Genomic DNA, 26,713 nt, shown 5'->3' with positions numbered 1-26,713 from the left:
TGTCGGGGGAAATATACAAGTGCCATGTTCCTGTGTTGGGTGTCAAAAATAAAACTGCCTTCTCGTAGTCACGCCTTGTACGAGGCGAACATCACAATACTTTATTAATCACCTTTTCTCCCCAGCTGTGCATCTTGCAACTATACATTTGACCTCCCGCTGCTGCTGTTACTCTGATCAGCTGTCCCCCTGTTTTTTTAAAGGGGACCTATTACGGCATTTTATGTCTATTTTAAACAGGCCTTGAATGTCTTAAAAACAAGCTTTTGATTGTTTTTTCTATATAAATGAGAAATTCAGCCTCTGGGCCATGTCTTTATCTTTACCGTCTCTAACCTCCTTCTCTATGCGGGATTCTGAGTGGGCGGGGCTATGATAATGAGGCTCTGTGCTGATTGGCTGCCTGAATGACGCGATACACCGCTATGAAAAAATGGTGGAAGCTCCGGCCGGCCGAGTTAAGCCTGAATTATGGTTCTGTGTTAAATCGACGCAGACCCTACGCCGTAGGGTACAGCGTACCCTACGCCGTAGGGTCTGCGTTGGTGTAACGCGGAACCATAAATCAGCCTTTAAACCATGTCATGCATGCGATGCGAGGGAGCGTCAGCGACAAAATCAATTCCATTGCTTTATTTTCTATTGGACTGTCCTAACTGGCCGCAGTGCGACGCGGCGCAGCGTTTTGAGCATTTGTCAGATGCCCTGCTTCTATTTTCTTACTGTCGCTTGCGTTGAAAGCCGGTTGAAAGCGCTGTAGGAAACAGTCATGATGAGGAACGGCTGATCCAGTTAGTTGAAATGAGAAGTTATCTCTATGATTCCTCCTCATTTCACTACAAAAACCTCAATAAAGTGGCAGCTGCTGGAGGGAGTTGGACAGAGAGCGTCCGATGTCACGCAGTGCGACGATAGTCGGACACTCGCATGCAGTTACACGGTTTTATAGTTGTGGGCGTGGTTTGCATTTTGGTTACGTAACGAAAGGGAGCAGAATCTGAACGACTCGTAGAAGCCACATCCGACTGGACGGCTCATCCGGGCGGCTGTACAGACACTGCAGAATTTGGTTGCTTTCCTACTTCTCTGAGTTGGCAGGCTGAGGGGAGACCACTTTATATATGTTAAAGCAAGAGAAAACATGTTTTTCATAATAGGTCCCCTTTAAGAAAGAAAAAAAACTTCCCCACATGGGTTGCACTCAGGTTCATCGTTAACAAATCCCTCCAGGACACACCACCCTAAATCATTCTGTTTACATTAGCCCTGACCTACAATTAAATGTACCCTCAGAGTTAGTTACGGGCGGGGCCACCTCAACACCGACCCCGTGTCAGTTCATGTAAAGAGGACAGGCGACAAGCTGGAATTGGGTATTAAGCACGGGGTCCCTGCAAATGCGGAAGGAGCTATTGTTTAGTCAGATGATTGAGTACAACAAAGTTTGTTTGTTTTTTGGGTTTTTTTCCCCCAGATATTGGGAGTTTCTGGGATGACGGACAGTAAAGCATCAGTTCACTCAAATATTTACAAAAATCACTTGCATCTTGTACAAGAACCAAGATGCTTTTCTGGCAGCATAAATAACTGTTGGTTGTGGTTGTTATTTGTGGAAAAACACATCTTTACTCTTAAATGTCATCAGAACCACAAGCTCATTTCCATCATTCTGTATCATACTAGAGTTGTTTGATTGTGCCCATGTTTTCATGTGGTAGAACATAACAATAGGAGAAGTTAAATGTCAAAAACAGGGGGAAAACATCTCAACTATAAACAAGAAAAGCTGTCCTCTATGTAATTCAATTTCACTATACGATGCTTATCCCTCCTCTGGGTATCTAGAAAAATGGGTCATGGGCAATTCTGTCATCACATCTCACCTCTCTGCAGTAAACGCCTTATCAGAGAGCAGAGCAGCAGAAGAGTTTGTGGAAAAACAGTGGTGTCATTTGCTTACCTGCATGTGTCAGAGATGAATTCTTATTCATCCCGCACCACCCTCTGGTTATGAAAGCTCCTCACATTGAGCTATCAAGGGTGTCCCTGCTTCTCACTGCTTGCTGCTCTGATAGGTTCACGCCCCCATGACGTTTCCACGGATGAAAATACATAAAATCATCCAGATATGGTGTGAAAAGTTAGTTAATGCCTGCAGCACACAGATTCAACAGAAGAGGAGACAGTAAGATACATATTTTCCTGTGAGGTGTACCTAAGGTCTGGAAATCTTCAGATGACATTTTTTTTTAGGACTTTAATGGAACATTTTGACCAAACAGGATCCAGGTGGCGGTTTCAGCCTGTGACACCACTACTCCACAACACGGACGAGAGAAGAAGGTCCGCCTTCATCTCAGACCTTAGTTGAAACCCTGCAAAACATTGCATTTAAAATGACAAATAATGTCTTGGTGGGATAATTCATCCATGATATAACAACATTGGCTTTTGGCTGGACTGAGAGCTAAATTGGTCATTTCAATCGTTTGTCTTGCACATGCTTACGTGGACATAGTCAGAGCAAATAACCCGAGACAACCATCATCAGCGGAAAGATAAAACAAAGACATAAAGCTTTTCACTTTTGTTTCCCTCTTTTGTTTTGTTTGGTTTTTTTTTAGGGGCGGGGCTAAACTGGATTAGGATTAAAGCACATGCTTTTAAAAGATCAGTCCAACTCTGGACAGAAATCCCCTCATTTTTAAAGTGGCACAAAGCAGTGCTGTGTAATTGACTGCGTACCCAAGAAAATGTAGCTGCATTTTGCAATCTAAAGTGTTTAGAATGCGGTAAAGAGGAAACTCAGAATCCCAGGGGGCCATTTAAACCTTGACAGCTGTTTTACATTTAGTGGCACTAAAATGTGGCATTAGAAAAACTGGTTTGTCAGTTTGTTCTTTTTTTTGGGGAGTCTCCCTGTCTAATAAACTAATGGTACTTCAGAGCTGGCTCAGTTCATTGCTGCCATCTGGTTATGCAGGAAACATTTCAGCCCCTATGCAAAAGCCAAAGCCATTTCATTTCAATGAATATATTTGCTTAATTAAAGATTGTATGGACTTGCATAAGTGGAACCAATGGCTTTTTCGTAAAAGAGTAATTTGACTAACTTCTCCGTATAGGTTAATAGTGGCCTTTCACTAAAGAGCAGTAAAGAGATAACAGCACGTCACCTCTTTCCTTCAATTACTTTGTAATATGTTGCATGGATATCCAAATGTATCATAACACTGGCCGCTCACTAGTAACACTCCACCCTCAAAGAGTTTAAAGGCTGAATTAAGCTTCTGGGTCACACCAACGCAGAGCACACGCCGCAGCCGTGACGCCGTATTGAACCCTTCGGACTTCTCCGTCTCTCCATTTGGTCGCGGTGCAGTACCCCCCGCGACCGCTAGTTAGCGATCTTTTTCTGAATGGTTTATCCGACTTTTTCCAGTCACAGTGAATCAAAGAGATAAGGACAACTATTGTGCAAAAAAACAAAATAAAACAAATCACACATAAACGAAGAAAAGAGCCCTGAAAGTTCACGACTGCTTCAAACCGGAAACCGGAAATGCGTTGCTCCCAAGTGAACCAATCACAGCCCTCTCCGTCTGCGTGTGGTCTGCGTGGCTCGACGCATAGTTACAATTTTCGGGAGGTGCACGTCAGTGACGGCGCAGGTGACGGCGTGTAGTCTGCGTGGACCACACGCCGTAGGCACGGTGCAGTTTTGATGCAGAACCATATTTCGGCCTTAAGATGTATGAGCATGTTCCAGAGCCGGAAATCTCCAGAAGCACCTGGCAGAATTCATTGGCATGTCAGCAGTATTGATCAACCATCCTTTTAACCCTCTGTAGATGCATTATAGTGGTAAGAATTGTCCTTAATGTGTCTTTAATCCATGCCGACTGACTGGCCGGGGTGCTTATTGTCATTTAAGTGCAGTCATTATCTGTGATGTTCAGTAAAAACCCAACAGAGAGTACTGGCAAGGGCAAACTACCTATAGCAGAGCAAGGCATTTGTAGGAATAAATGCCTTGATATTCCTTTGTTCTTAGTTGTGTTCTTGACCTGTTCAGCTTCCCCTTGAATATGAGAGTGGACTCGTGCATTTTGCATTCATGCCTGCTCTTGTGTATTCATTAGCAGGGAATTTTGGCAGAAGTTATACATATACAATGTTGAATGACAAAGAGGCAGGAGGTGTCTTTCTTCCTCTGAAATTAAGACTGTAGATGAGAGTACACAGGCTGTTTACCATCCATTATCTAGCTACACTTTTGTTTCTCTGTCAGAACTAATAAATAGAGTATTTTCAGGAGGGTTTAGTGATGTGTGTGACTGTGCACCCTCTCCTTCCTGTTGGCATATGTTGGATGATGTGACTAAAAGAGTAACAAGTAACGAGACGACACTGCACACGACTCCCAGAAAACGCACACCGTTTCCTCATCAGGTCTGAACTTCAGCTCCCACTAAAACATCTGTAGGAGGAACAGTTTTAGAATCATTGGTTCCAGTTCACAAATTTGAGGATAAACCAAGAGTCCAGATTTCAACGTTTGTGATGCTCCTGATTGGGAGCTCCATCACGATTATGCTCGTAACATGGAAGGTGATCAATATTTCTGTACCCCACCGTGACGCTTCCACAGTGATAAAGTCCATGGAAGTGCAGTTCTCATTTTTTTTTCTGTCAAGCCAATTTCACAGGATATAATATAGTAAAGGATGTAGTTAAGGTGGAAAACATAAAACATTCGTAAGCGCTTTACCCGTGCAAACTAAAACACCTTGTAGTGAAATCAAAATATTGATGAATGTGTGTCCCTTTAAGAAGAACCATGCAGCCTTTCATACCTGTTAGTCCAGCGGTCGGCAACCCAAAATGTTGAAAGAGCCATATTGGCCCAAAAACACAAAAAAAAAATGTCTGGAGCCACAAAAAATGAAAAGTCTTGTAGCAGCCTTAGAATGAAGACAACACATGCTGCATGTGTCGATTTTAGTTATAACTGGAGAAAGATTTTTTTTTTCCATCATGCATTTCGGGAAAAAGTCAAAATGTCGAGAAAAAAGTCAAAATGTCGAGAAAAAAGTCAAAATGTCGAGAAAAAAGTTGAAATGTCAAGATTAATGTTGAAGTACAATTTTGAGAAAAAAGTTGAAATGTCGAGGAAAAAAGTCGAAATTTTGTGAAAAAAGTCAAAATGTCAAGAAAAAAGTCGAAATGTCGAGATTAATGTTGAAGTACAATCTCGAGAAAAAAGTCGAAATGTCGAGAAAAAAGTCAAAATTTTGAATAAAGAGTCAAAATGTCGAGATTAAAAAGGAAAGGAAAAAGAAGAAAAGAAAAGGAAAAAAGAAGAAAAAAAAGAAAAAAAGGAAAAAAGAAGAAAAAAAAGAGAAAAAAAAAGAAAAAAGGAAAAAAAAAGGTCAAACATTTTTTAAAAAGCTCCAGGAGCCACTAAGGCAGCGCTAAAGAGCCACATGCGGTTCTAGAGCCGCGGGTTGCCGACCCCTGTGTTAGTCAATCCATCGGCTGACTGGTTAGTTGGCTGGTTTGCATCCCGGCTGTTGGTTTGACGGCTGGTGAGTTTACGGGTTTGTAGTTAGGTAGCGTGTCAGTGGGTTTGTTTGTCGGCTGATTAGTTTACAGGTTTGTTAATTCGTTAGGTTGTCAGTGGGTTTGTCAGTCAGCTGGTTTGTCTTTTAATCAGTTGTTTGTTTGGTTTATTTTCATCCTTAATTGACCTCTAGAGGCTGGGGAGACTTTCACCACCCACAGATTGAATGTTTTCTCATTTAAAAGCTTCTTTGAAATCTGATGATGCTTTTAGTGCTAATATATATATTTTTTAAAGTCTATTACTGTAAGTGTTTGTCGAATTAACTTTGAATTATGAAATCTAACGGCACCACGCAGAGAAAAAGAATCTTTAAAGGAGTTTACTGGTGTAACTTATTTTTTAAACTGTCTGACTTCTGTTAAAGAAATGTCCCTGTTTTAAAAAGCAAGTATCACTTTAGCACTGCAGAGATGGATTTTTCTTTGAGCAGCAGCAACACACTTTGGTTTGGATTCTTGAGCAACATTCCTGGCATTCCCCCCTGAGCCCTCCGTGGAACAAGAATCCTAACAAAAGTGTTGGTGGCGTGAGTGGGTGTGCTCATAAAAAACAAATGGTCTGTCTGAGTTGAACTGATACGCTGATACAATGATATGTGGCTATTGACTCCCGGTTGATGAGTTCTGTGGTTCCCAAACACGCTGTCGTCAAGCTAAGATCACAAATAATGCTCAAACTATGAGTTCATTTACTCACATCTGTTTCAAAGTATCGGGAGATCTCAACCCATCTAAAAATCCAAAGTTTTTAAAGTGAAATAAAGGCATTGTGGAGACGTAGTTGGATTTTAAATGATTTCTCTGGATAATGTAAATTATTAGGTGTGTAAGCCCAAAACATGAGTCAAAATAATAATAATAATAAACAGACTCAGTCACATTCAGTTTTCGAAGTAGCAGAGTATTAAATTATTAAATGTATTAAATTATCCTATGTGATTTTGTGCTTGTGTTCTCTCAGATGTAAGTCGCTTTGGATAAAAGCATCTGCTAAATGACAGTAGGAGTAGTAGTATTGGTATTAAATGGACTGATGGATGTTTTTATTTATTAATTTTTAATGCAGCAAATTTAAATTGTGTGCAGGGAATGATAATGTTTCACAATGTTTCTATGGTGTATCCATGAACATGTATCTGACACAGCAAGACCGATCTACGCAACAGTGTACATCGCCTCAGGCCACATTGGCATTACGGTTAGTGTCAGAGGGCCTGAAAGACTACTTAAATGTATTTACTTTTCATTAATCATTTAATATAATTTCCTGTACATTTAACTATTTATGATAGATAAAATTCCATTACTATTGTAGAGGTGTAGCAAAGACTTTGCTGACCAAATCTGCCTCTAGACTGCTACTGTAAAATAATGCCGGCTAAAATGCCTTCCCTCATGTGTGTTTTCTTTTCTCTGACATCTTTGATGCAGATCCATGACTTTACCACAAAAGTGAAAAAGGAAATAGCTTAATTTGAGATACTGCCATCCAGTGGATAGATGCGTCAGACCCATGGCATTGTTATCAAAATCAAGATGTGATTTTGGAAATTACATTGTGGTCCAATTTATCTTTACAACACTATAGAATTGGCTTGTCATTGCATGTTCTAACGGGCCAGATAAAATGAGGTTGTGGGGTGAATTTGGCCTGCAGGCCTCGAGTTTGACGTGTGTAGTGTTGATGGCAGACTCAAAGCGGGGTTTTGTGGTGTTTTTAAGGAAACCCTCTGATGTTGATCACTGGGAAATTGAATGCTGACAAAGACAATAAGATAATGTTTCTTTGTTTATTATTTTCATTAAATAATTCTACTGCATTTTTAGATCAGAAAGATTAAAACCATGATGTGAGTAACTGGTTGGTTTTTCTCTGAGACTTCTGTTTAAATTGTCATGTTGGCAGTTGCATTTTAATTTCTGTTTTTTAAAGACATTTCACAACTTTTTTTCCCCCACTTTTACATAAACAAACAGGTTTATCCAGTACTTCTGCTCCTCAGTTTTCACAAGTACATACATTTTCAACTTGAGTGAAGCTTGTGTGTGCATTTAAATGTATGTAACTTCAATGAAGCATCTTTCTGAATCTCAATGAGTGTATTTGTAAAAACAGAGACTCAATTTTACACAAAATTTGCTTTGAATTTGAAGTGATGGGCTAAAACTGGTTAAATACCTCCAAGGTGACAGATTTACAGAGTGGCAGCAGCTCAGATGCTTCCAATTTCGAGGTGGAAGACCAATGTTTCCATCCTTGACTCCTCTGCGCTAGAGCATCATTTGGCAAGACAAGGAACCTCCTCATCACCGTCGATACACTATACAAGTCTGCATTTCTGCATGGATAGATTTCATACAGAAAATAAGTGGTGCTACATTAGAGATTTTTCTTGAATAATTGGGAGTGAAACATATTGTAAAATGCTCTATGGAACTTAGGGTTAAGAGGTGCTCTGTTAGCTTGGACCGTTTGGATTCATCAGTAGAAGTTCTGCCTTTCTTATAACAAGTATGTTCGAAACATTGATGTGAGTCATGGGAAAATAATACAACACTTCTTTTAACTCATGAGATTTACATTTCTTCGTTGGCGATGAGATCATCATCAATAGTTTAACAATGTGTCAGTGCAACACATCTCTGAGCTGTGCTCTGCTAGTAGGACCTCTAATTATCGTACCGCTTCTAATCCACCAACTTAAATCCTCCTTTTGTCTCCTTTCATACCAACTTAAATTCCTGGAATCTTCACTGGTTTTCTCTGTGATATTGCTGCTCTTAATTCTGAAATGGATCCTTGGACAGCCAGCGACCGTGAATGCAGCTGCCTGTCACGGCACTGAGTGGAATGATTTCATTCTCACCACCCACTGGAAAGCAATCCATGGCCCGTAATGGGAAACTCAAATTGCAAATCTTTGGGTATAAGCATGTCTCGGGAAGTCACGAGTCAGCAACTGGCTCACTTAAGCAGTAAGATAGTTTAGCTGGAGGTCAAGAGGAGGGTAATGAAGGAGGGCTGTCTCCTCTTCACAGTTCCAGTATTGGCTATATGTCGCTGTGGCAGGGGTCCTGCTAATGTACAGTAGAGGGGGCGCAGATGGACAACTAAAGGGACAGCTGAAAAAGAATTGATACAAGGCCCACAAATGGAAAAGGAAGATGAAGGAGGGATGGGGAGTTTTCGTGAGATGTATTGTAGAAGATTGCATTGTTTTGTCCGGGCTTGAGATCAGTAACATCAATGGTAAAGTCTTGGCTTTGGTGTCAGACCACAGGAAAAAGACATCTCTGTCTACAACCACAGAATAATGGAATGGAATGGGACATGATGCAACTCTGCCGCTCTGCTTTGTCTTCTACTTTTTAAAATGTAAAATACCTTCTTCTTTTCCTTGCTCCCTGCTGCTTGTTGAATAACAGCAGTGCATTTGTATTCTCCTCGGAATCGTGTTTGGGAATGGGAACAAACACATTTTATATGTATAGTCTTAGTAGGGGAAGGTGAAACAGGGTTTGTGGAATTACACTCACGTGAAATCTGGTTCATTCGGCTGATGCGAGTGCTTCGTTCGGTTGTGTTGGGGCATGTGTGTGGAGGAGGGGGTGGAATCAGCATATACATGATGTATAGGTATAGAGGACCAAAACTGACATAATTAAAAATAAAAGTAGAAATATATATACATTTCCTTTTTCCTTATACATGCATTCCTTGTTTTTACATTCCCTCATCTCCTTTTTACTTTACTGTACCTTGTGCATTTCTGCCTCACTTGGTCCAGCTCCCTCCACTTAATGTCAATAATAAGAAGAACCAGGATCCTCCGTTAATTGAGCAATAGTAGAGGAGCTGGACCAAGAAGGGCAGTCCATTTGCATAATGAGGCAGATATACATAAGGTAGAGTAAAAAGAGGAGACGAGGGGATGTAAAAACAAGGAATGCAGCTGCATAATCCGAAGCATCAAAAATGTGAGAAGTACTGTATGTATCTCTCCAGAAACTTAAAAAACATGTCAGCATTGCTGTCATATTTTTGGTTCTATTCTCCATTGTGCTGAAGTTCTGAGACTGTGTGTGCCCCAAGTACGCAAACGAGAACTTCATATCATAAGGTAAGGACATATGTTCAGGAAGCATTCATCCGGAAGCACGATTGAAACTGGAGTCGTGCGAGCCAGCAGGGAATAGGGCACAGCTAGGTACTACTTGGCTCAAGAGTAGGGATGGGAATCGAGAATCCAAGGAGCTGAAACACATAGTGATCATTTATCAATGATTTAGCAAAATTATATTACTGATACCTGTTTTCTGCAAGATGTGTCGTTTTCAGAACATCATCCAATCTTGGGACGTCACGGACTCGGATCACTTGCAAAGTCTTTTCATTTTTATCTCCAACTTCCCATGATGCCAACTTCATTTGAACCACTTCAGAAATGTGGTCTCGTTAAAATGCTTCTGTGCTGTACCTCCTGTAGTATTTAGACTAAAGTGTGTTGTTTCAACTTACAAAAAGAGTGAGAGAGTGAAAGTTACAATGTTACAATGGAAATGTGCATTATTTTACAAAAATACAAAATAATCGGAGGCACATTATGGGATGCCCATATGGGGATCACCCACACACACACAAACACCTTAACACCTGCACATTCACATAAATGCTGTAGCGATGCCCCTTCATCTCTTGTAGTCATTATGTTGATAGCGGGTGGCATTTTTCTAATGATGGCAAAATCATAATTGGAACAGGAGATGGATTGAGTCGATATAAGAGTAATTAATTTTTAAGTGTAAGGTTTATTGTTATAACAGAGGCAATCAGGCTCCTAATGAGGGGCCTGACAGAGCTTCTTAAATTGTGGAACCAATGAAATTAATAGCCCTAAAAGCTTCAGACACAGGGTTGCACATTGTTTGCATATGTGGTCCTTTTCTCTAAACTTCAGTGGTGATCGTTTATGCACACAATTGATATTTCATCAGATGTATGAGCTAAATGGAGACAGACTGCTGCTTTCAGATAACAGTTAGATATTACGTTCACACACAGTATGTGACTATAAATAGATTTTTCAGCCCATTAAGGCTCATCTTTTAAATCGTCTCATTAATTAAGCTTAGAAATTCTCAAGTAATCTCTCTATAATGAACTAGCTCAATTAAGTCTGCCGTCTCTTTGGTTTAATCCTTCTCCCTTTAAGTACGGACTGTTCGTTGGTGCTGTTTTTTGTGGAAAATGTTTCTCTACTGCTCCTCTAAACCTGGCTCATGGTTTCTTTGTCTCAGTCATGTTGATTTACCGCACACAGGAACAAAAGCCTTGTTTTATAAAAAGGCAGTAAGCCAAATAAGTGCAAAACTACTGACATCTCTTTGACGTGTCTTCATAGTCCAACTTTGCATGCAAATACGATGATATTCAATCCATGTTGAAGCAAAATTAAGTTTATTTAGGATTGCTGTTGAGTGATACAGTATGTTTTGATGACACTGTGTTGGAGCAAAAGGCTGAGCTTCTCATTGTAAAGACTTAAAATTATGTGCTGGTGTTTTGTCTTCAAATCTTTAAGAGCTTTGTCACGCTGGCATCGACCAGTTTATGACCAGGATGAATCAAGAACCGAATCCCAGAACTTGCTCCTAGGGGAAAATGAAATCCTCATTTCGAGGGCCGAAGAACATAACCTCCTATCTGAAAATTTCACTTTTTTGGGAAAACACAAAAAACTGTGTTGTTTTGTTGTAGAATGCTATTTTTTTTTAATGATACCTCAATACATATGGGTGGAAATAATGTAATCTAAAGTGAAAAACACCAGTCAGACAATTTTTCAGATAGGAGGTTATGTTCTTCGGCCCTCGATTTGTGCTTTTATACATGCATCCAAACCACTGACATCATTTAAACAGTTTTGACAATGCCTCCGTCTCCCTGTGAGGCGATGCACGTACCAAGAAATGAGTCTGTAATTATGAACGTGTAAAATGGGCTTCCTGCGAAGGGAGGCTGGGATCCCTCTTGGAGACAGCTCAGTCGTTTTTCAGGGCCTTTGAGATGAGCTGCCCCCCATCGAGAGGCGGCAGTTTAAGAGGTTTGTGCGGCTGGTTCTGCGAGGAGGAGGAAACCCAGAGCTCAGTAAAGAGATTATGTCTCCCAACAGACTTGGGAGCAGATCAGTGTGGTCAAATTGGGGTTGGAAAGAAGGAAAAAGGAGGTCCAGGAATCTCTGCTCAAACCCCTCCAATCCCCCTCCATCCCAAATAAACAGGAAAATGGAGTGACAATTTTCTAATCAGTTTTGAAAAACTGATGTTTTCAAGCAGATGAGAACAACGTTTCCTCTTACATTTAGTACAGCTGGACAGGCCAGCTTAGATCTCAGATTGTGTGGTGTGCTCCCTGGAGTGTGGGGGCTTCATGGACTTTATCTCAGGTTTTTACAGCAAAAAGGAATGCTGAAGTGACATAAGAGTAGACCAGTAAAACATGGATCAATAAATCCTTGGCTTCTGCATCGCGCCATTCTTGTGTTCAGTTCAGGCCAACTTTGAGCGAACCTGTGCAATCTTAGTTTAGGTGTGACGTTTCTGCTTAGATGGTGCTATCAACAGCAGTTTATATTGCAAGTTCTTTTAATCTTTTAATTCATGTTTACACATTGCTTTTTATGTATATTCATAATTCTGGGTGTCCCGGTTTGTATGTTCAGTGCATGAATGAAGCTCTTAAATTGTCTTTACTCCACAAAAAAGTCTGGGAATTGACTTCAATCGTTTGAAGAACTGTAGAAAACCTTCCTACAATCCCAAATTGTCTAACAAGTGCTGTAAGTGTGTTTAGAGCATTGAACCAGGAGAAACTTCTGGTACGTGTTCACTTACAGTATTAAGTCTATATGAGCGATTCGTTTGTCAGTCTTTGGAAAATATCTTGCTCTCTGAAAGTATGTTGTGATTTCTTCACTTCTGGCATTTGAAAGACTGCTGTTGGTTTGTTGAATATTTAGATTTATCTTTGTTTTGTTTTTTTTTTTGTTTTTTTTTTCTTTTGGCAGCAGAGCTTTGAGTGATGGTGAGCCTGAAAATGAATAAACATATTCAACATTGTTCAAAACCAGCTGATAACACATAATAACTCTACAGACAGATTTAGGCATATATACAGTATCTTTCTTCAATGATAATGGCTCAAGAGAATCATTTTATCCGACTCTAAAGAAACAAATAAAATGCATCTAATGCTTTGAGCCTGGTTCTTTGAATGAAGTGCCTCTTCACACACAGGGATAAAAAACAAATGCCAAAAAAACCAGCTTCACTCCTTTTTAAAATAGTCAGGGGAACTATTTTCCCCTTAAATCCCTTTATAAACCCTTCAATTGTAAAAGCAAAAAAACTCAAAGCTGTTTGATGCCGCCGCTGTAGCGATATGCAGGACATGAAAAGGAAAAAAAAACAACTAATACATTTCTTTTACCTTTCCCAGCCTTCTGTGAGGAGGGATGCCGGAGTGGGGGAACCTGTGTGGCTCCGAACTCGTGCGTCTGTCCTTCAGGATTTACAGGACGCCGCTGTGAGACAGGTGAGACCTGAAGACCTGCCTACCGTCACTCTGCACCTGCCTGCCTAAAACTCTGTGTTCTCACTGTTTTCAAATTTGATTAATGTCGTGGTTTAAAAGTGTGTGTTCACTCTGTAATGGTTATTAATAAGTGTCAGATCACACTAAAGCCCCTGATGACACTTAAAGGGGACCTATTATGGCATCTAATACCTAATACCTACCAACAGGCCTTAAATGTCTTAAAAACAAGCTTTTTTAACGAAAGGGAGCAGAATCTGAATGGCTCGTAGAAGCTACATCACACTGGACGGCTCATCCGGGCGGCTGTACAGACTCTGCAGAATTTGGTTTCTTTCCTCCTTCTCTGAGTTGGCAGGCTGAGGGGAGACCACTTTATATATGTTAAAGCAAGAAAAAACTTATTTTTCACAATAGGTCTAAAATTATTTGCTAATATAATTAATACATACAGCTCATCTTATGGCAAAGATGGACTACACAAGTGCATGTGTGGTTAAGTCAGAAAAAAATGAAGGTAGAGAAGAACGAAATGAAATCCAACAAAGCAAGAATGAATTCTCTCCACCTGGAAACTCAGCTGTGCCGTCGGTTCCTCACAAACACGCAGATGTGAAGACAACTTCACCATACGCTCCTCTCTTCAACCTGGAAACAGAAAGGGGGAGCTGCTTTCTGTGGTGAGAAAATACATCCACGCAGCTCTGCAACATAGCTGTCAGTGAGTAAAGCACACTGCAGCAGCAATGAGAAATCAACACAGATGTAGCAGGAACTGATGGTCCTGCGTGCAGCGAGTACTGTACTGCACCAGGAGAATTTACAAAAATGTATTTCCAACATGATTGGTTGACATACGGCTCAGCCAATGGCTGGCTTTGACTTCCTCATCATGCAGTCAGGCTTCAGGTCCTGATGGTGTTGTCACATGTAAACAATGAAGTATTTTTGCTGTTTTACCAGTGGAAGCCCATCTCATCACCGCAGGTCTCTGTGCCTTGTACTACTGGCAATATTGTGCTTTTTGTTGCTATAAAATCTGCACAGTTACATCAACTCGTTGAATGTCAAAACAATGAGACATAATAAGGTTATAGCTATAGGACAGCTTATTTAAGAGGAAAAAATGTAAACTCACGAGGATGAAGTTCAAATCTCGATTGCTTGTCGTATAATGTGTTGCATACTGACAGCAAGTTAACTAACTGTGAGCACCCCAACAAAATCACGGAAACTCCCCGCTGATGCATCTTCATTCTGGGATGCTTTATGGTCTTGAGTCTACACAAGTCTCCGTCGAATGCATCTTCATTAAAATGGGCAGAGCGAGAACACATTGAGGTATTTTAGCCGTACATAGCTGGATCTGGACTTGGAACAGGACTTTGGCTGCGATTGATGACATTACCCAAGTCCACATATTGAATTTCACCGACTGGTGGGACAGAACTCTTACAGTTCTCTTCTCTTTTTTTTTATTCTTGGCTTTTAAGTTTGTGGTTTTAATCTTGTCTGAAGCACTTTTTTCTATCAGTTTTCTTGTCTTTAAATGTCACGTTCTGTTAAATGGACATTTAATCGCTCTTCAACTGCAAAACAAATATACTCACAGGTGTCAATAAAGTAAACGACCTGACTTTTTTTTCTTCATTTTTAATACTTTCACCTTTTTCTGGAGTAAATAAAGTGATCACAATATTTGAACCTTTGGCAGTTTTTCAGCTGAAAGCTGGGCGCCACATGTTTCATTAAAAACAGTCAACCAACTGCTAATTAACAATCCGCCACCAAACAAAACAGCAGCAGAAATCCATCCATTAATTAACGTGGTGAACAAACTGCAGTGGTGTTCTCAGAATTAAGGCTCAAGTCTAAACCTAACATTTTACTGTCATATTTTTGGCAAAGACTCATGAACAACAGGAAATAACTTGCTACTGTTATGCACAAGTATATATTTTCACACATTGTGTATTTATTTAATATTAATTTTATTTACTTGAATCTGGCATGCCCTCCTAATTATTTCTGATCTTTTGTTCTTTTTCCTTTTTCCATTATTTTATGTTATTTGCACCATTACATCAGAGCCATTTCCTAATTTGTGAACCTGTTTCACTGACACTGGCAATGAAGTCATTCTGATTCTGATTCTGATATTTGTACCAGGATACTGGAAACAGTTCAGCACAGGGTTGAAAATCTGTGGTGTTTCATCTCCACAGACTTTCCACTTTTCACTGTACAACTTCACAACAGTGAGGGGAAGGAGAACATAATGTGGAAAAATGAGTTGCAGAAAGCAGCTCTCCTCTAATGACGGTCCTTTCTGTGGCTCTCTGGTTCCTGCTTGAGATTGTTAGGGATGCAATGCCGTGACAAATCACTCTCTAGTCTATCTGTCCCTGGATGCCAAGCAAATTTCCTAGGTTTCCAGAAACAACAACGGTCATTTGCTAACCTGAATGTGATCGTTATATAAAGTGAGATGAAAACTTAAAGGAAAATTGGGGGTCATCATGCATTTCTGAGGAATCATTAAAATAGGCTTATAAAATGAAAGGAGTTAAAAGGTATGATATACTAGCTCTGCAACAGCTGAGTGTAAATAAAAGAAGTTTGATTTGTTGACTTGAGTAAAAGGGGTTCTCTTTGAGCCCATCCCAAGAACGGACACATTTACTGTCAGTGTTTTCAGTCTTTATGGATTATTGTAATTCATTTTTATTACTCTGTTAGATAAAGAATTATTCAGGAACGTGGTTATAAGCGTATTGCCAGCAAAAGTTCTTAGAGATATTTTAAGAACAAATGTGCATGTCATCTAAGATGATGGTTGGAGGCAAATAAGGTAATTTCTTATTATTTATTTGAAAGTCCACTGCCTCCGTGACAGCAGTTTCCATCCAAAAATTACACCTAGAAAATACAAATCAAAACCATGCATATGAGTATGTAAGCCAAGAAACAAAAAAGACCTTCTGGAGGTAAAATGGAGATAAAATACCTCCATGTCCTTAAAGTCTTGTCTGTGCTGGTGAAGCTTTCAAGAAAAGCTTCACCAGCACAGTCCTTCCCGAGGCTAATTGTATGAGCTGTGCTGAGGGGCCTGTTTTTACTTTCTGTATGACATGTTCTTTGTGTCTTTTGCTGTATTTCAAACTCAATCTGTCTCCCCATCTGTTCAAGTCTCTCACTATCTGTTTCTCTCTCCTCTGACTTCACTTTCCTCTTGTGTAATATAATCCATCACTGCTCTGCTGACTTTTCTCCTCTGTAGCATACTGTACCCCACTGAGGGGTTGAGAGCATCTGAATATAAAGCTGATGGAAATAGAGTCAATCGTATCACTGATCTTTTCTTCCTCTCCTTTGTTGATTCTTCGTCAGGGTTGCCTGTCTTTCTCCTGCTGGTTTCCATAGCCACGTTTTCTCAGGAATTACTGTAAAGGGATGTACACTTGAATAGCTTACTTAGTAAAAACATATTATACTTATTTGCCAAAGGAGCTGATGTTGCCCTAAAATGTATATATTTGGGTTAGAGCCGACTCTCTATTTCTTTCTTTTTGATTTTAAAGTAGCACAGTGGTTTTTATGTGACTGTTATTCAACACACCTGAACAATTGTTTTAGACCAAGCTCAGGCTTGGTTGGAGCCACATGTCAAAGAACCCTGACCAAGAGCTTTGGAAAGTAATCAAAACAGAAGCACCAAGGTTTTTCAAATGAACTCTTGCGATAGTGTTATGATTCCAAAAATAAACCTTGGTTCAAAAAGGACCAGTAACATATAAGTGGTACAAGTGACAAGCTTTCAGGGGATTTATAGCTGTGCAGGACATTTAAAGTAGTGAAATGGGAGCTCCAGACCACAAACCAACAACGCAAAGGGCCGTCAGATCTGGGCTACTATCCTCACCTAAAAAACCAAGTATCTAACCTAAAAAAACCAAAAACATAACCCCCACTAACTCCCAAAACAATCCACAGTTAACCAAGACCAAACATAAAAACTAGACGATCAGCTGTTGTTGATGTGGGCCCCAGTGACTCTTCCCCCTCTGCTTTTATCCACCCTGGTGTGCTTCCTCAGCCAATCACTGGAAAGAAATGGCAGACAAATTAGACAAGCACTAAGCAATTTCACCTTGAAACCCAGGCGCGCCTAATAGGCAGACTCTGAAATTACATCAGTCCCCACTAACTACAATATCTGACTTTATGTGTTTTGATGACTGAACTTCTCAACCTATCACTCATTCCAGGCGCTTGTATCCACAATCTCATTCTTTCGGTCAATTCCCACAGCTCATGACCATTGGTGAGGGTAAATACGTAGATCGACTAGTAAAAAGAAAGCCTTGCCCTTGGCCCAGTCCACCAGTTAATCTCCAGCTCCATTCTTACCTTACTCGTGAACAACAAACCTGAGATACTTCAACTCTTCCACTTGAGGCACCACCTTGTTTCCTACCCAGAGAGGGTATTCCTCTCTTTTTCAACTAAAAACCATGGTCTCAGATTTGGAAGAGGTGGTTCCCATCACCACTACTTTATACTGGCTCCAAACTGCTCCAGGAAAAGCTGAAGTTCTTGGTTTGATGGAGCCAAGAGGACCACAAAATCTGCAAAAAGCCGATATCAAATCCTTTGGCCACCAAACCAGACACACTCCACCCCTTGGTGGAACCTATAAATTTTGTCCATAAAAGTTATAAACAGAATCTGTGGCAAAGGGCAGCCCTGACGTAGTCCAATTTTCACACGAAATGAATGGATTTTCTACCAGCAATGAAAACCAGACTCTCGTTTTGGGGACAAAAAGGAAAAGGGACCGGACAGCCTGTAGCAATGAAGTGACCCATACCCATAGTGTCCCATACTCTCATAGCATCCTCTACAAAGTGCCCCAAAGTGGAATGCTTTCATCAAGTCAACACATGTGAACTGGTTGGCCAAGGGTCCCACACTCCGTTTAGGACCCAAGGGGTATAGATATGGTTCAGCTTTCTCCGACCAGGGTGGAATCCACACTGTTGCTCCCGAATCTGAGGTTCAACAATCGATCGGACCCTCCTCCCCAGAAACCCTGCTTAGATCTTCCCAGGGAGGCTGAGGAGCGTGATTCCACCATAATTGGAATAAACCCTCTGGCCACCCTTCTTAAAAAGGGGAACCACCATCCCAGTCTGTTAATCCAGAAGGACTGCCCCCGTGTCCATGCAGTGTTGCAGAGATGCGTCAACCAAGACAGCCCCATGGTATCCAGAGTCTTATATCTCATCTACCCCCAGAGCCCTGCTGCCCTGGAGCTTTTTAACTACCTTGGTGACCTCAGCTCCAGTAATGGGCTATCCCATCACAGACTCAGCCTCCCCAGGTAGGATGTGTTGGTGGGATTGCCAACTGTAAGCACAGATGCCAAAGATCCTGATGATGACGCACAAAAGAGGCTAGTGTGTCAATGATTCGCATGTGACTTTATAAATATCCCAACACCAATATAAAAGTGTAAAATTCTCATCTTTTTTTAAAAACTTTCAGGTTTGGTAGTGTAGAATATGGTTTCATCCAAGAGTGCTGACTCAGCATTGGTCTGTTTTGACCATAAGAGCTCATTTTATCCAATATCTAATTCGCCCTGGTTGTAATTTCCATCCATGAACACACTACTGTACAGAACCTTGCCCTAAAAACCTACTGAAATAATGTCAAGAGAATTGTCACATGGGCTAATTGTAATTATTTATAGCTCAACATGCTAGAGGATTATAATAACTTACTGTGGAATAATTAGCAGTTTATTCTATTCTGAGCCAAAATTCAAAGCTCTTTGCAATCAGGACTGCCAGTTCGTTTTGGGGAGTTTTCATATGGTATGGAGAATATCCACAGACAGCACAAAAATAGAGCCTCCCATACACTGAACTGAAAGGACAAAGAATACCTTCAAACTCTGTTTCTCTTTCATAGCTGTCACCAAGACTGTTTTGGACAGATTCTGGGTGTATCAGAGTGTGCAGTTTATTTTATTGAACCACATACCACCAAGAAGGTCATCCGTCCACTTCATTTCCACACACAAAGAGAATGGAAAGAAGATCCTGTATGCACACCAACACATTTGAATGCACAAACAGCAGCTAACAGCTATATAAACCAGTTGAAAAACAGGAATTATTGGCTGCTTGCAAATGAAGTGATTATTTACTGTGTCTAAATGAAAAGGTCTTACTGGGCTTGTGATGGATGGGGTTTTAAATCCTATGAGCTCTCCATGAAAAGTGATTTGGAGTCCTACTGGAAATGGGTTGTCAATGTGTAAAACTGCTGCTGTAAATCAGGCTGAAGTTCAGCAACATATTTGTAAAATACTGGTATTTAAATGTTTATGAAGTGGGGTTGGTTTAACCACCTACAGTATGGGTAGGTGGTGTCTTACCCGCAGGAGTCAGCGGTCATGGTTTCAGTTTGGGGAATCACTGAGAAGTTCTGATGGGAAATGAGAAGGAGTTAACTTTTTCCAATTACAATAACTCAGACATCATAAATTTCACAAGTGAATATTGAACTGTATTGTGGATTTTTACACCACATCACTTTTATATCAGACAGTTACTGTGTAACTGCTCTAAGGTAATAAGTCAGAAGATCTGACATTATGGAAATAATGTGTTGACAGCAGCACGGCTGGTTCACAATATAAATGTATGTTAAATAAATGTTGAGAGGCTTTGTTCAGCAGCGCTGCTATGTTGAAACGTACTGCGAATATAGATAAATAAGAAACGTAACCAGCAATACACTCTCTTCTGGTTGTGTCCATGAAATCAAATTCAGCTCCCACAGGGATCTTGGAGATCTAAGAATGTGTATTTATATTTTATTGTGAAAATTCAAATGCCGGCTGGTGTTTAATTAGAAAAAGAATCAATCTACATTTACACATCCACTATTCTAAATTAATTGCCTTTGATAAAATATATACAAGTGAAATGCAAATAAATAATTCTGATCAAAGTGATACTGAGGGGCTTGACAACAAAATCATTTTTAATACATTTTAATAAATTCTTTATATCATTTGACATGTTATTAATTGGAGTCAACCAAGAATACAATGTAGCAAATGAATCCAACGTGAGCTAAAGGAGAGAAAACCTGTTTTAGTTGTATTCACTGAATGTATTTTCTTTAACCCTTTACAAGGCGAGTACCCATGGTTACTTTAGCAGACCTACATACAGTGGTGCAAAACGTATTTAGTCAGAGACCAAGTGTGCAAGTTCTCCCATTTAAAAAGATGAGAAGGCCTGTAATTTTCATCATAGGTAACTTCAACTATGAGAGACAGAATGGGGGGAAATAATCCAGGAAATCACATTGTAGGATTTTTACCGAATCAATTGGTAAATTCCTCGGTAAAATAAATATTTGGTCACCTACAAACAAGCAAGATTTCTGGCTTTCACAGACATGTACTTTCTTTAAGAGGCTCCTCTGTCCCCCAGTCGTATTAATGGCACCTGTTTTAACTGGTTATCAGTATAAAAGACACCTGTCCTTGGTGTGAAGAAATCAACTGTGGGAGCAATTATTAGAAATGGTAAATGGCTTACACTTATATAGCGCTTTCCAGCTGTATTCCTACAGCCCCAAAGCGCTTTACACTGCAAACATTCACCCACACACGCACACACACACACACCGGTCGTCGGCGGAGCTGCCATAGACAACGGCGCTGGCCTGACAACCGGGAGCAACCGGGGGATTCAGTGTCTTGCCCAAGGACACTTTGGTGGACACAGGCGGAACTAGGGTTCGAACCACTGACCTTCAGGTTCATGGGCGAACGCTCTACCAACTGAGCCACCTTCCCCTTGTATGTCTTACACAGAAAGTGTAAGACATACAAGACCACTGATAATCTCCCTCCATCTGGGGCTCCAAGATCTCACCCCGGGGGGTAAAAATGATCAAGAACGGTGAGTAAAAATCCCAGAACCAAACAGGGACCTAGTGAATGACCTGCAGAGAGCTGGGACCAAAGTAACAAAGGAACCATCAGTAACACATTGGGATTGGGAGAATGTTATATGATCAGATGAAACCAAAATAGAACTTTTTGGTAGGAACACAACTTGTTGTGTTTGTAGGAGAAAGAAAACTGAGTTGCATCCAAAGAACACCAAACCTACTGTGAAGCATGGGGGTGGAAACATCATGATTTGGGGATGTTTTCTGCAAAGGGACCAGGACGACTGATCCGCGTATGGAAAGAATGATTGGGGCCATGTATGGTGAGATTTTGAGTGAAAACCTCCTTCCATCAGCAAGGGCATTGAAGATGAAACGTGGCTGGGTCTTTCAGCATGACAATGATCCCAAACACATCGCCCGGGCAACGAGGGAGTGGCTTCATAAGAAACATTTCAAGGTCCTGGAGTGGCCTAGCCAGTCTCCAGATCTCAACCCCATAGAAAATCTTTGGAGGGAGTTAAAAGTTCGTGTTTCCCAGCGACAGCCCCAAAACATCACTGCTCTAGAGGAGATCTGCATGGTGGAATGGACCAAAATACCAGCTACAGTGTGTGAAAAACTTCTGAAGACTTACAGAAAACATTTGACCTCTGTCATTGCCAACAAAGGGTATATAACAACGTATTGAGATTAACTTTTGTTATTGACCAAATACTTATTTTCCACTATAATTTGCAAATACATTCTTTAAAAATCCCACATTGCGATTTTCTGGATTTTTAAAAATATATTCTGTCTCTCATAGTTGAGATATACCTATGATGAAAATCACAGGCCTCTCTTATCTTTTTAGGTGGGAGAACTTGCACAACTGCTGTCTTACTAAATACTTTTTTGCCCCACTGTACTATGAAAATTAAAAAAGGAAAAGTTACAAGGTAAAAAAAGGTCCTTCACGCCTCCAATAACCCTCTATAGTTGGAATTTAAAAATGTTTGCCATTTTATTGTCTATAAAGAGTTAGAGTCCTCTGCTAAAATTACAGCGATCACAGATCAAGTCAACCACTTGTGCCTGCTGCCTCCAGCTGCACCACTCAGGACTAACTTGGTCTTTTCGAGATGTATTTTTAGCTCATAAACTGACAACAGCTCGACCACATAAGACCAATATGGAGTTTTAACTGGGTTTTAGAGACTACATGAATACTATTTGCTGGTCAAGCTTAAACCTGCAGCATACACATTTGTCACTTTGTTTGACACATGCATTACAGCCAATGGGCAGCCCCTCACCTCCTTTCACTGTTTACTGCTCTGCATTTGAGCAATTCTAAGTGTGACCTTCAGTCACACCTTAACCAAAGTGTGTGCACAGGTCAGACTTTGCAGCCAGAGGCGAGGCAGCTTCAGATGAGAAGCTGAGCTAACAGCATACATAATGGATGAGAGAGATTTACTTTCCTGAAGGAGAGCAGACCTTGCACCTCTGGGCTGGACATGTGTATGTATGCTGCAGGCCCGAGACAATGTGAGCTGAATGGGAAATGCAGCGAGAAAGTAGAAAAATGCACATGCCAAAAAATTCTTCTACCAAATTTCAGAATGTGTTGTTTTTTGAGACGTGAATCCTGCTGTGGCAGACAGGCTGCACAGATGTTGGGTGTCTAATGTGGGTAGCCGTTGACTCAATTCTGCTGCAGTAGCAGTTTGATCTGACTGGATCAGCCTCCGCTGCTGTACACTTCAAAGAAAAGGCAAAACATCAGATGATGGAAAATGTGTCACAGGTTTATGTTTCCTTTCCAGGAAAAATACTTTTGGACTCATTCTGATGTCACTGTGTGTGTTTTGTGCCTTCAGATATTGATGAGTGTTCAGAGGGCCTGATTGAGTGCCACAACCACTCCCGCTGTGTCAACCTGCCTGGCTGGTACCACTGTGAATGCAGAAGTGGTTTCCATGACAATGGATCCTATGAGCTTGATGGGAGCTCCTGCATCGGTGAGCACACACTTGGTTGAAAATATCCTTATCACCACTGCAAATACAAGCCCCTCGCCCCGCTCTGCATGCAGTGTTATTTTTGTAGATGTGTTTTCCTCTCTCTCGCTTCTTATTCCCTATTATTCTGAAATACTGAATACATTTCTATACTGTGCATCCTCTTCAAGTCTCTTATCTGTACTTTTAATTGACAGCTTAATTTATTCCCTGAAAATCTAGCACGAAGGCTTAAAAAGACTTTAAGCGTATTACGTGAATACAAATGTGGTGGTTCATCAGGTTCAAAACAGGACAGATTAGAGAGAAGTTCTCCCTCAAAGCTTGAACTCTTGACTGCACTGGATGAAACATATGCACACCCCTTCATTATGTAGTCACATGTCAGCTTTGTGTCACAATTAGATGTTCAGTGTTGCTGTGTCAGCCCCGAGAGGCAGAGTTTGAAGACGGACTGAAAGAAGGGGCAGGCTTCTGTCTTTCTCATTCCAAAATAGTGCTGATGGCATGTATAACAGTTAAAAGCCAGTTTTTATTTTTCCATTTCATTTATGCATATATTCAATTCAATTTACGTTCAATTTATTTTATTTCCAAAGGGCAAATTCTCATTTAAAAGCTATCCCAGGCCATTATACTTTAAAAAGAAACAAAAACTTTTCAAATCTGAGCAAGTGCTCGGTGAAAGAAAACAAATGCATGTTCTATAAATCCAGTTAATGTCACCTTTCCTGATCCACAGTGTCATGTAGAATGGAGCAACAAAGGCTGCAGACCTTGACATCAGCTCTTATGCAGTCAGATTGTGTATTTAATAATATCGCAACAGCCTACAAAGGAAGGCCATGATGGGAACTCTGTGCAACGGAGTTTATTTCTAGCTGTGTTTTCAGCCTCTTTGTGAACAGGGAGCTCGTCATGACGGCTACTGTGAAAGCTGATTGTTTTGGTTTTAAGATGAAAACATACTGTTGTGCATGTCGCCTCACAGTTGGACTCAGGACAAGCATCTGTGTCAACTGGTCACGGGGTTAGTTATGTGAGAGAACAGGAAAAGAGAAAACGTTCACACTTCTATGTCGGTTAGGTCAGTAAAAGCAGAAAGATTCAACTCTTGGGACAAAGTCAGGTACAGAGGAACAAGAGAGACACAGACTTGAAGGAAGAAACACAAAATGCAGTAAAGCACACAGAAGCAATAACAGAGAAATAACAGAATATATCCACCAGCCATAGCAGCACAGCGCTGTAATCTTTTTGGGTCATCTGAGTAAACAGCAACTATAAGCTTGACCAGTTCTTTACTGAACCTCATGGAGAGGGTTTCTGCGTCTCGGACCTACAGTAAACTCGTAGTTCCACACGAGAGGAGTCTGATAACTGACTGCCCCACTACTTTTCTGTCTTTGGTGGTGGACAGTAACGGAGTAAATTTACTTGAGTACTGTACTTAAGTACATATCCAGAGGATTTGTACTTTACTTCAGTATTAGATTTCTTTGGTACTTATTACTCTTACTTGAATACATTTCCAAGACAAATATTTTTACTTTTACTCGAGTAAATTTCTAGGAAGGCTGAAAAGTACTCGTTACTTTCAGGTCTGCTCTTTTTTCTTCTTCCCTAAAATCCTATTGGACACAAGCTGTTTTTGTCAAAGGAGGAGACCTATCACAGTGCACGCTCTCCACTGGGATGTACGTAAAGCGGAAATACGTCAAGCCTCCTCAAAACGATACCGCGGAAGTAGCTTACGTTTGTCAAGACAGAGCCGCAACAAGTGAAGACATAGCCGCAACAACGGCTACGCCTGCGTCTGGAGAAGAAAGACAATCCGCTGAGTCGTCTGAGTCTGATAATGAGCCGGACTCGGAGCAGGGACTTTCACAAAATCCTTGGCCGTATCTTAACTCAATGTTTGAGTTCGAGCGAGTAAAAAACGAGGGCACAGACAAACCACAGACATTTATTTTCAAATGTTTATTGTGTCTGCCGAAGCAGAACTACCTCTCTGCTTTCAACAACTCAACATCGAATTCTCAGAAACAAGAGTTAAAAGATCCTTAATTTAATTTAGAAAAAATATAGTAATTTACTGATGTGGAAAATAAGAAATTTACTCTTACTCTTACTTTTACTTAAAGTAAATTTAAAAACATTTACTTTTGGATACTTAAGTACCTTTAAAAGCAAGTACTTTTCTACTCTTACTCGAGTAATATTTTGACTGAGCTACTTTTACTTGTAACGGAGTAAATTTTGACCAGTAGTATTTGTACTCTTACTCGAGTACTGGGGTCGAGTACTCTGTCCACCTCTGGTCTTTGCAAAGTCTGAGAACCACAAGTAAGTCGGTAGTCTCTGAGGAGCAAGCGTTGCAGGATATTAGAGAATTATTAGGTATTTTAAGTACTGTTGTGTTTGACCTTTAAGGACTCTTATTTGTACCTAATAATTTTCTTGATTTAACAAAATGCCACCGACGGTGAAGAGTCTCTTCTCATCTCTTCTCAGACTTTTATCAGAGCACTTAAAAGAGCATTTAAGATCTTGACCTGCTTCACCAGAGAAGCATTTCAGTTTAATAACTGTGCTCTGCTGTAAGTCCCTTATTTTTCAAGGAAATTAAGCATAATAAGACGATGCGGAGGAGGCTTTTGTGTCAACCTTCTGAAGTGATTTGGGTTGATTGTTTCCATCACAGTGTGAAGATGTGATTAAGGAACAGGAAGAGGCAAACACATATAAAAGCTTTTGTTGATTAAAACTATTTGTTTTTCATTATGGATACAAATAAATCCTGCACCCTGTAAACAATGAGTGGCAGGTCAGAAGGGTTCTTCACATACGAGTCAATGGGACTAATTTGCTGCCTTTTAGATGTCTGTGCAACAAATATCTACCGACTGATGGGCACTTCACTTCAGAGTAATACAATCATTTTAGCGCCAGACATCTAAGTCTGACAATGTGCAGTCATATTGGTGTCCTTGTGAAGCTGCACTTACGCGATGAAAGGCAATTTTGTTTAAAGCATTTCATACCAGCTGGCAATTCAAAAGGCCTCATCAAGCCAGTTCTATCAAAGTCTCCCACAGGATTAATACATTAAGTAAAGGTGGTAGGACTCCAAACCAGTGGGAAAAAAAACAACCACTGGTTTATTTGGACAGGTTTCCATAGTTGTTGCAAAGCTGAATTCTAGTAGAAGCTGATCAACAGAGAACAGTGTATTGATGTCTCGTGTGGAGCCTGAGTACCAGTGGACTGATGCCTGCAGATCTGAGATGCTTGCCCAGCATGTGATCTGGTAACTCACCAACGGGGTTAAATAAGAAAATGGGTAAGAACCTTCCTCGGAAAAGTAGTGCAGTTTCAGCTGTTATTTGAGGCCGAGCACTGACAGTACGAAGGCCCTATTGTATCTGTAGGAAATGTTTTTGTTTTTCTCGTTTTTCTTCAGACGAAAGGAGGGCCTTTTTTCCCCCTAAACGTGCCCCAAAAGTCA

General features: G+C 40.5%; 1 protein-coding gene across 1 annotated transcript in view; it reads left to right on the top strand.

Moving 5' to 3' along the window:
• The window catches only part of LOC133458088 (protein kinase C-binding protein NELL1-like), a 362,160-nt gene that overhangs the window by 292,600 nt on the left and 42,847 nt on the right, over positions 1-26,713 (top strand). The window contains exons 15-16 of the mRNA XM_061737631.1: positions 13,124-13,219; positions 23,065-23,205. Coding sequence (XP_061593615.1) covers positions 13,124-13,219; positions 23,065-23,205 — 237 coding nt within the window. The remainder of the gene's footprint in view (positions 1-13,123; positions 13,220-23,064; positions 23,206-26,713) is intronic.

The sequence above is a fragment of the Cololabis saira genome, chromosome 2 (genome assembly GCF_033807715.1).
Source record: "Cololabis saira isolate AMF1-May2022 chromosome 2, fColSai1.1, whole genome shotgun sequence".
Taxonomy (NCBI): Eukaryota; Metazoa; Chordata; class Actinopteri; order Beloniformes; family Belonidae; genus Cololabis; species Cololabis saira.
This window is presented reverse-complemented; position numbering and strand designations above follow the sequence as displayed.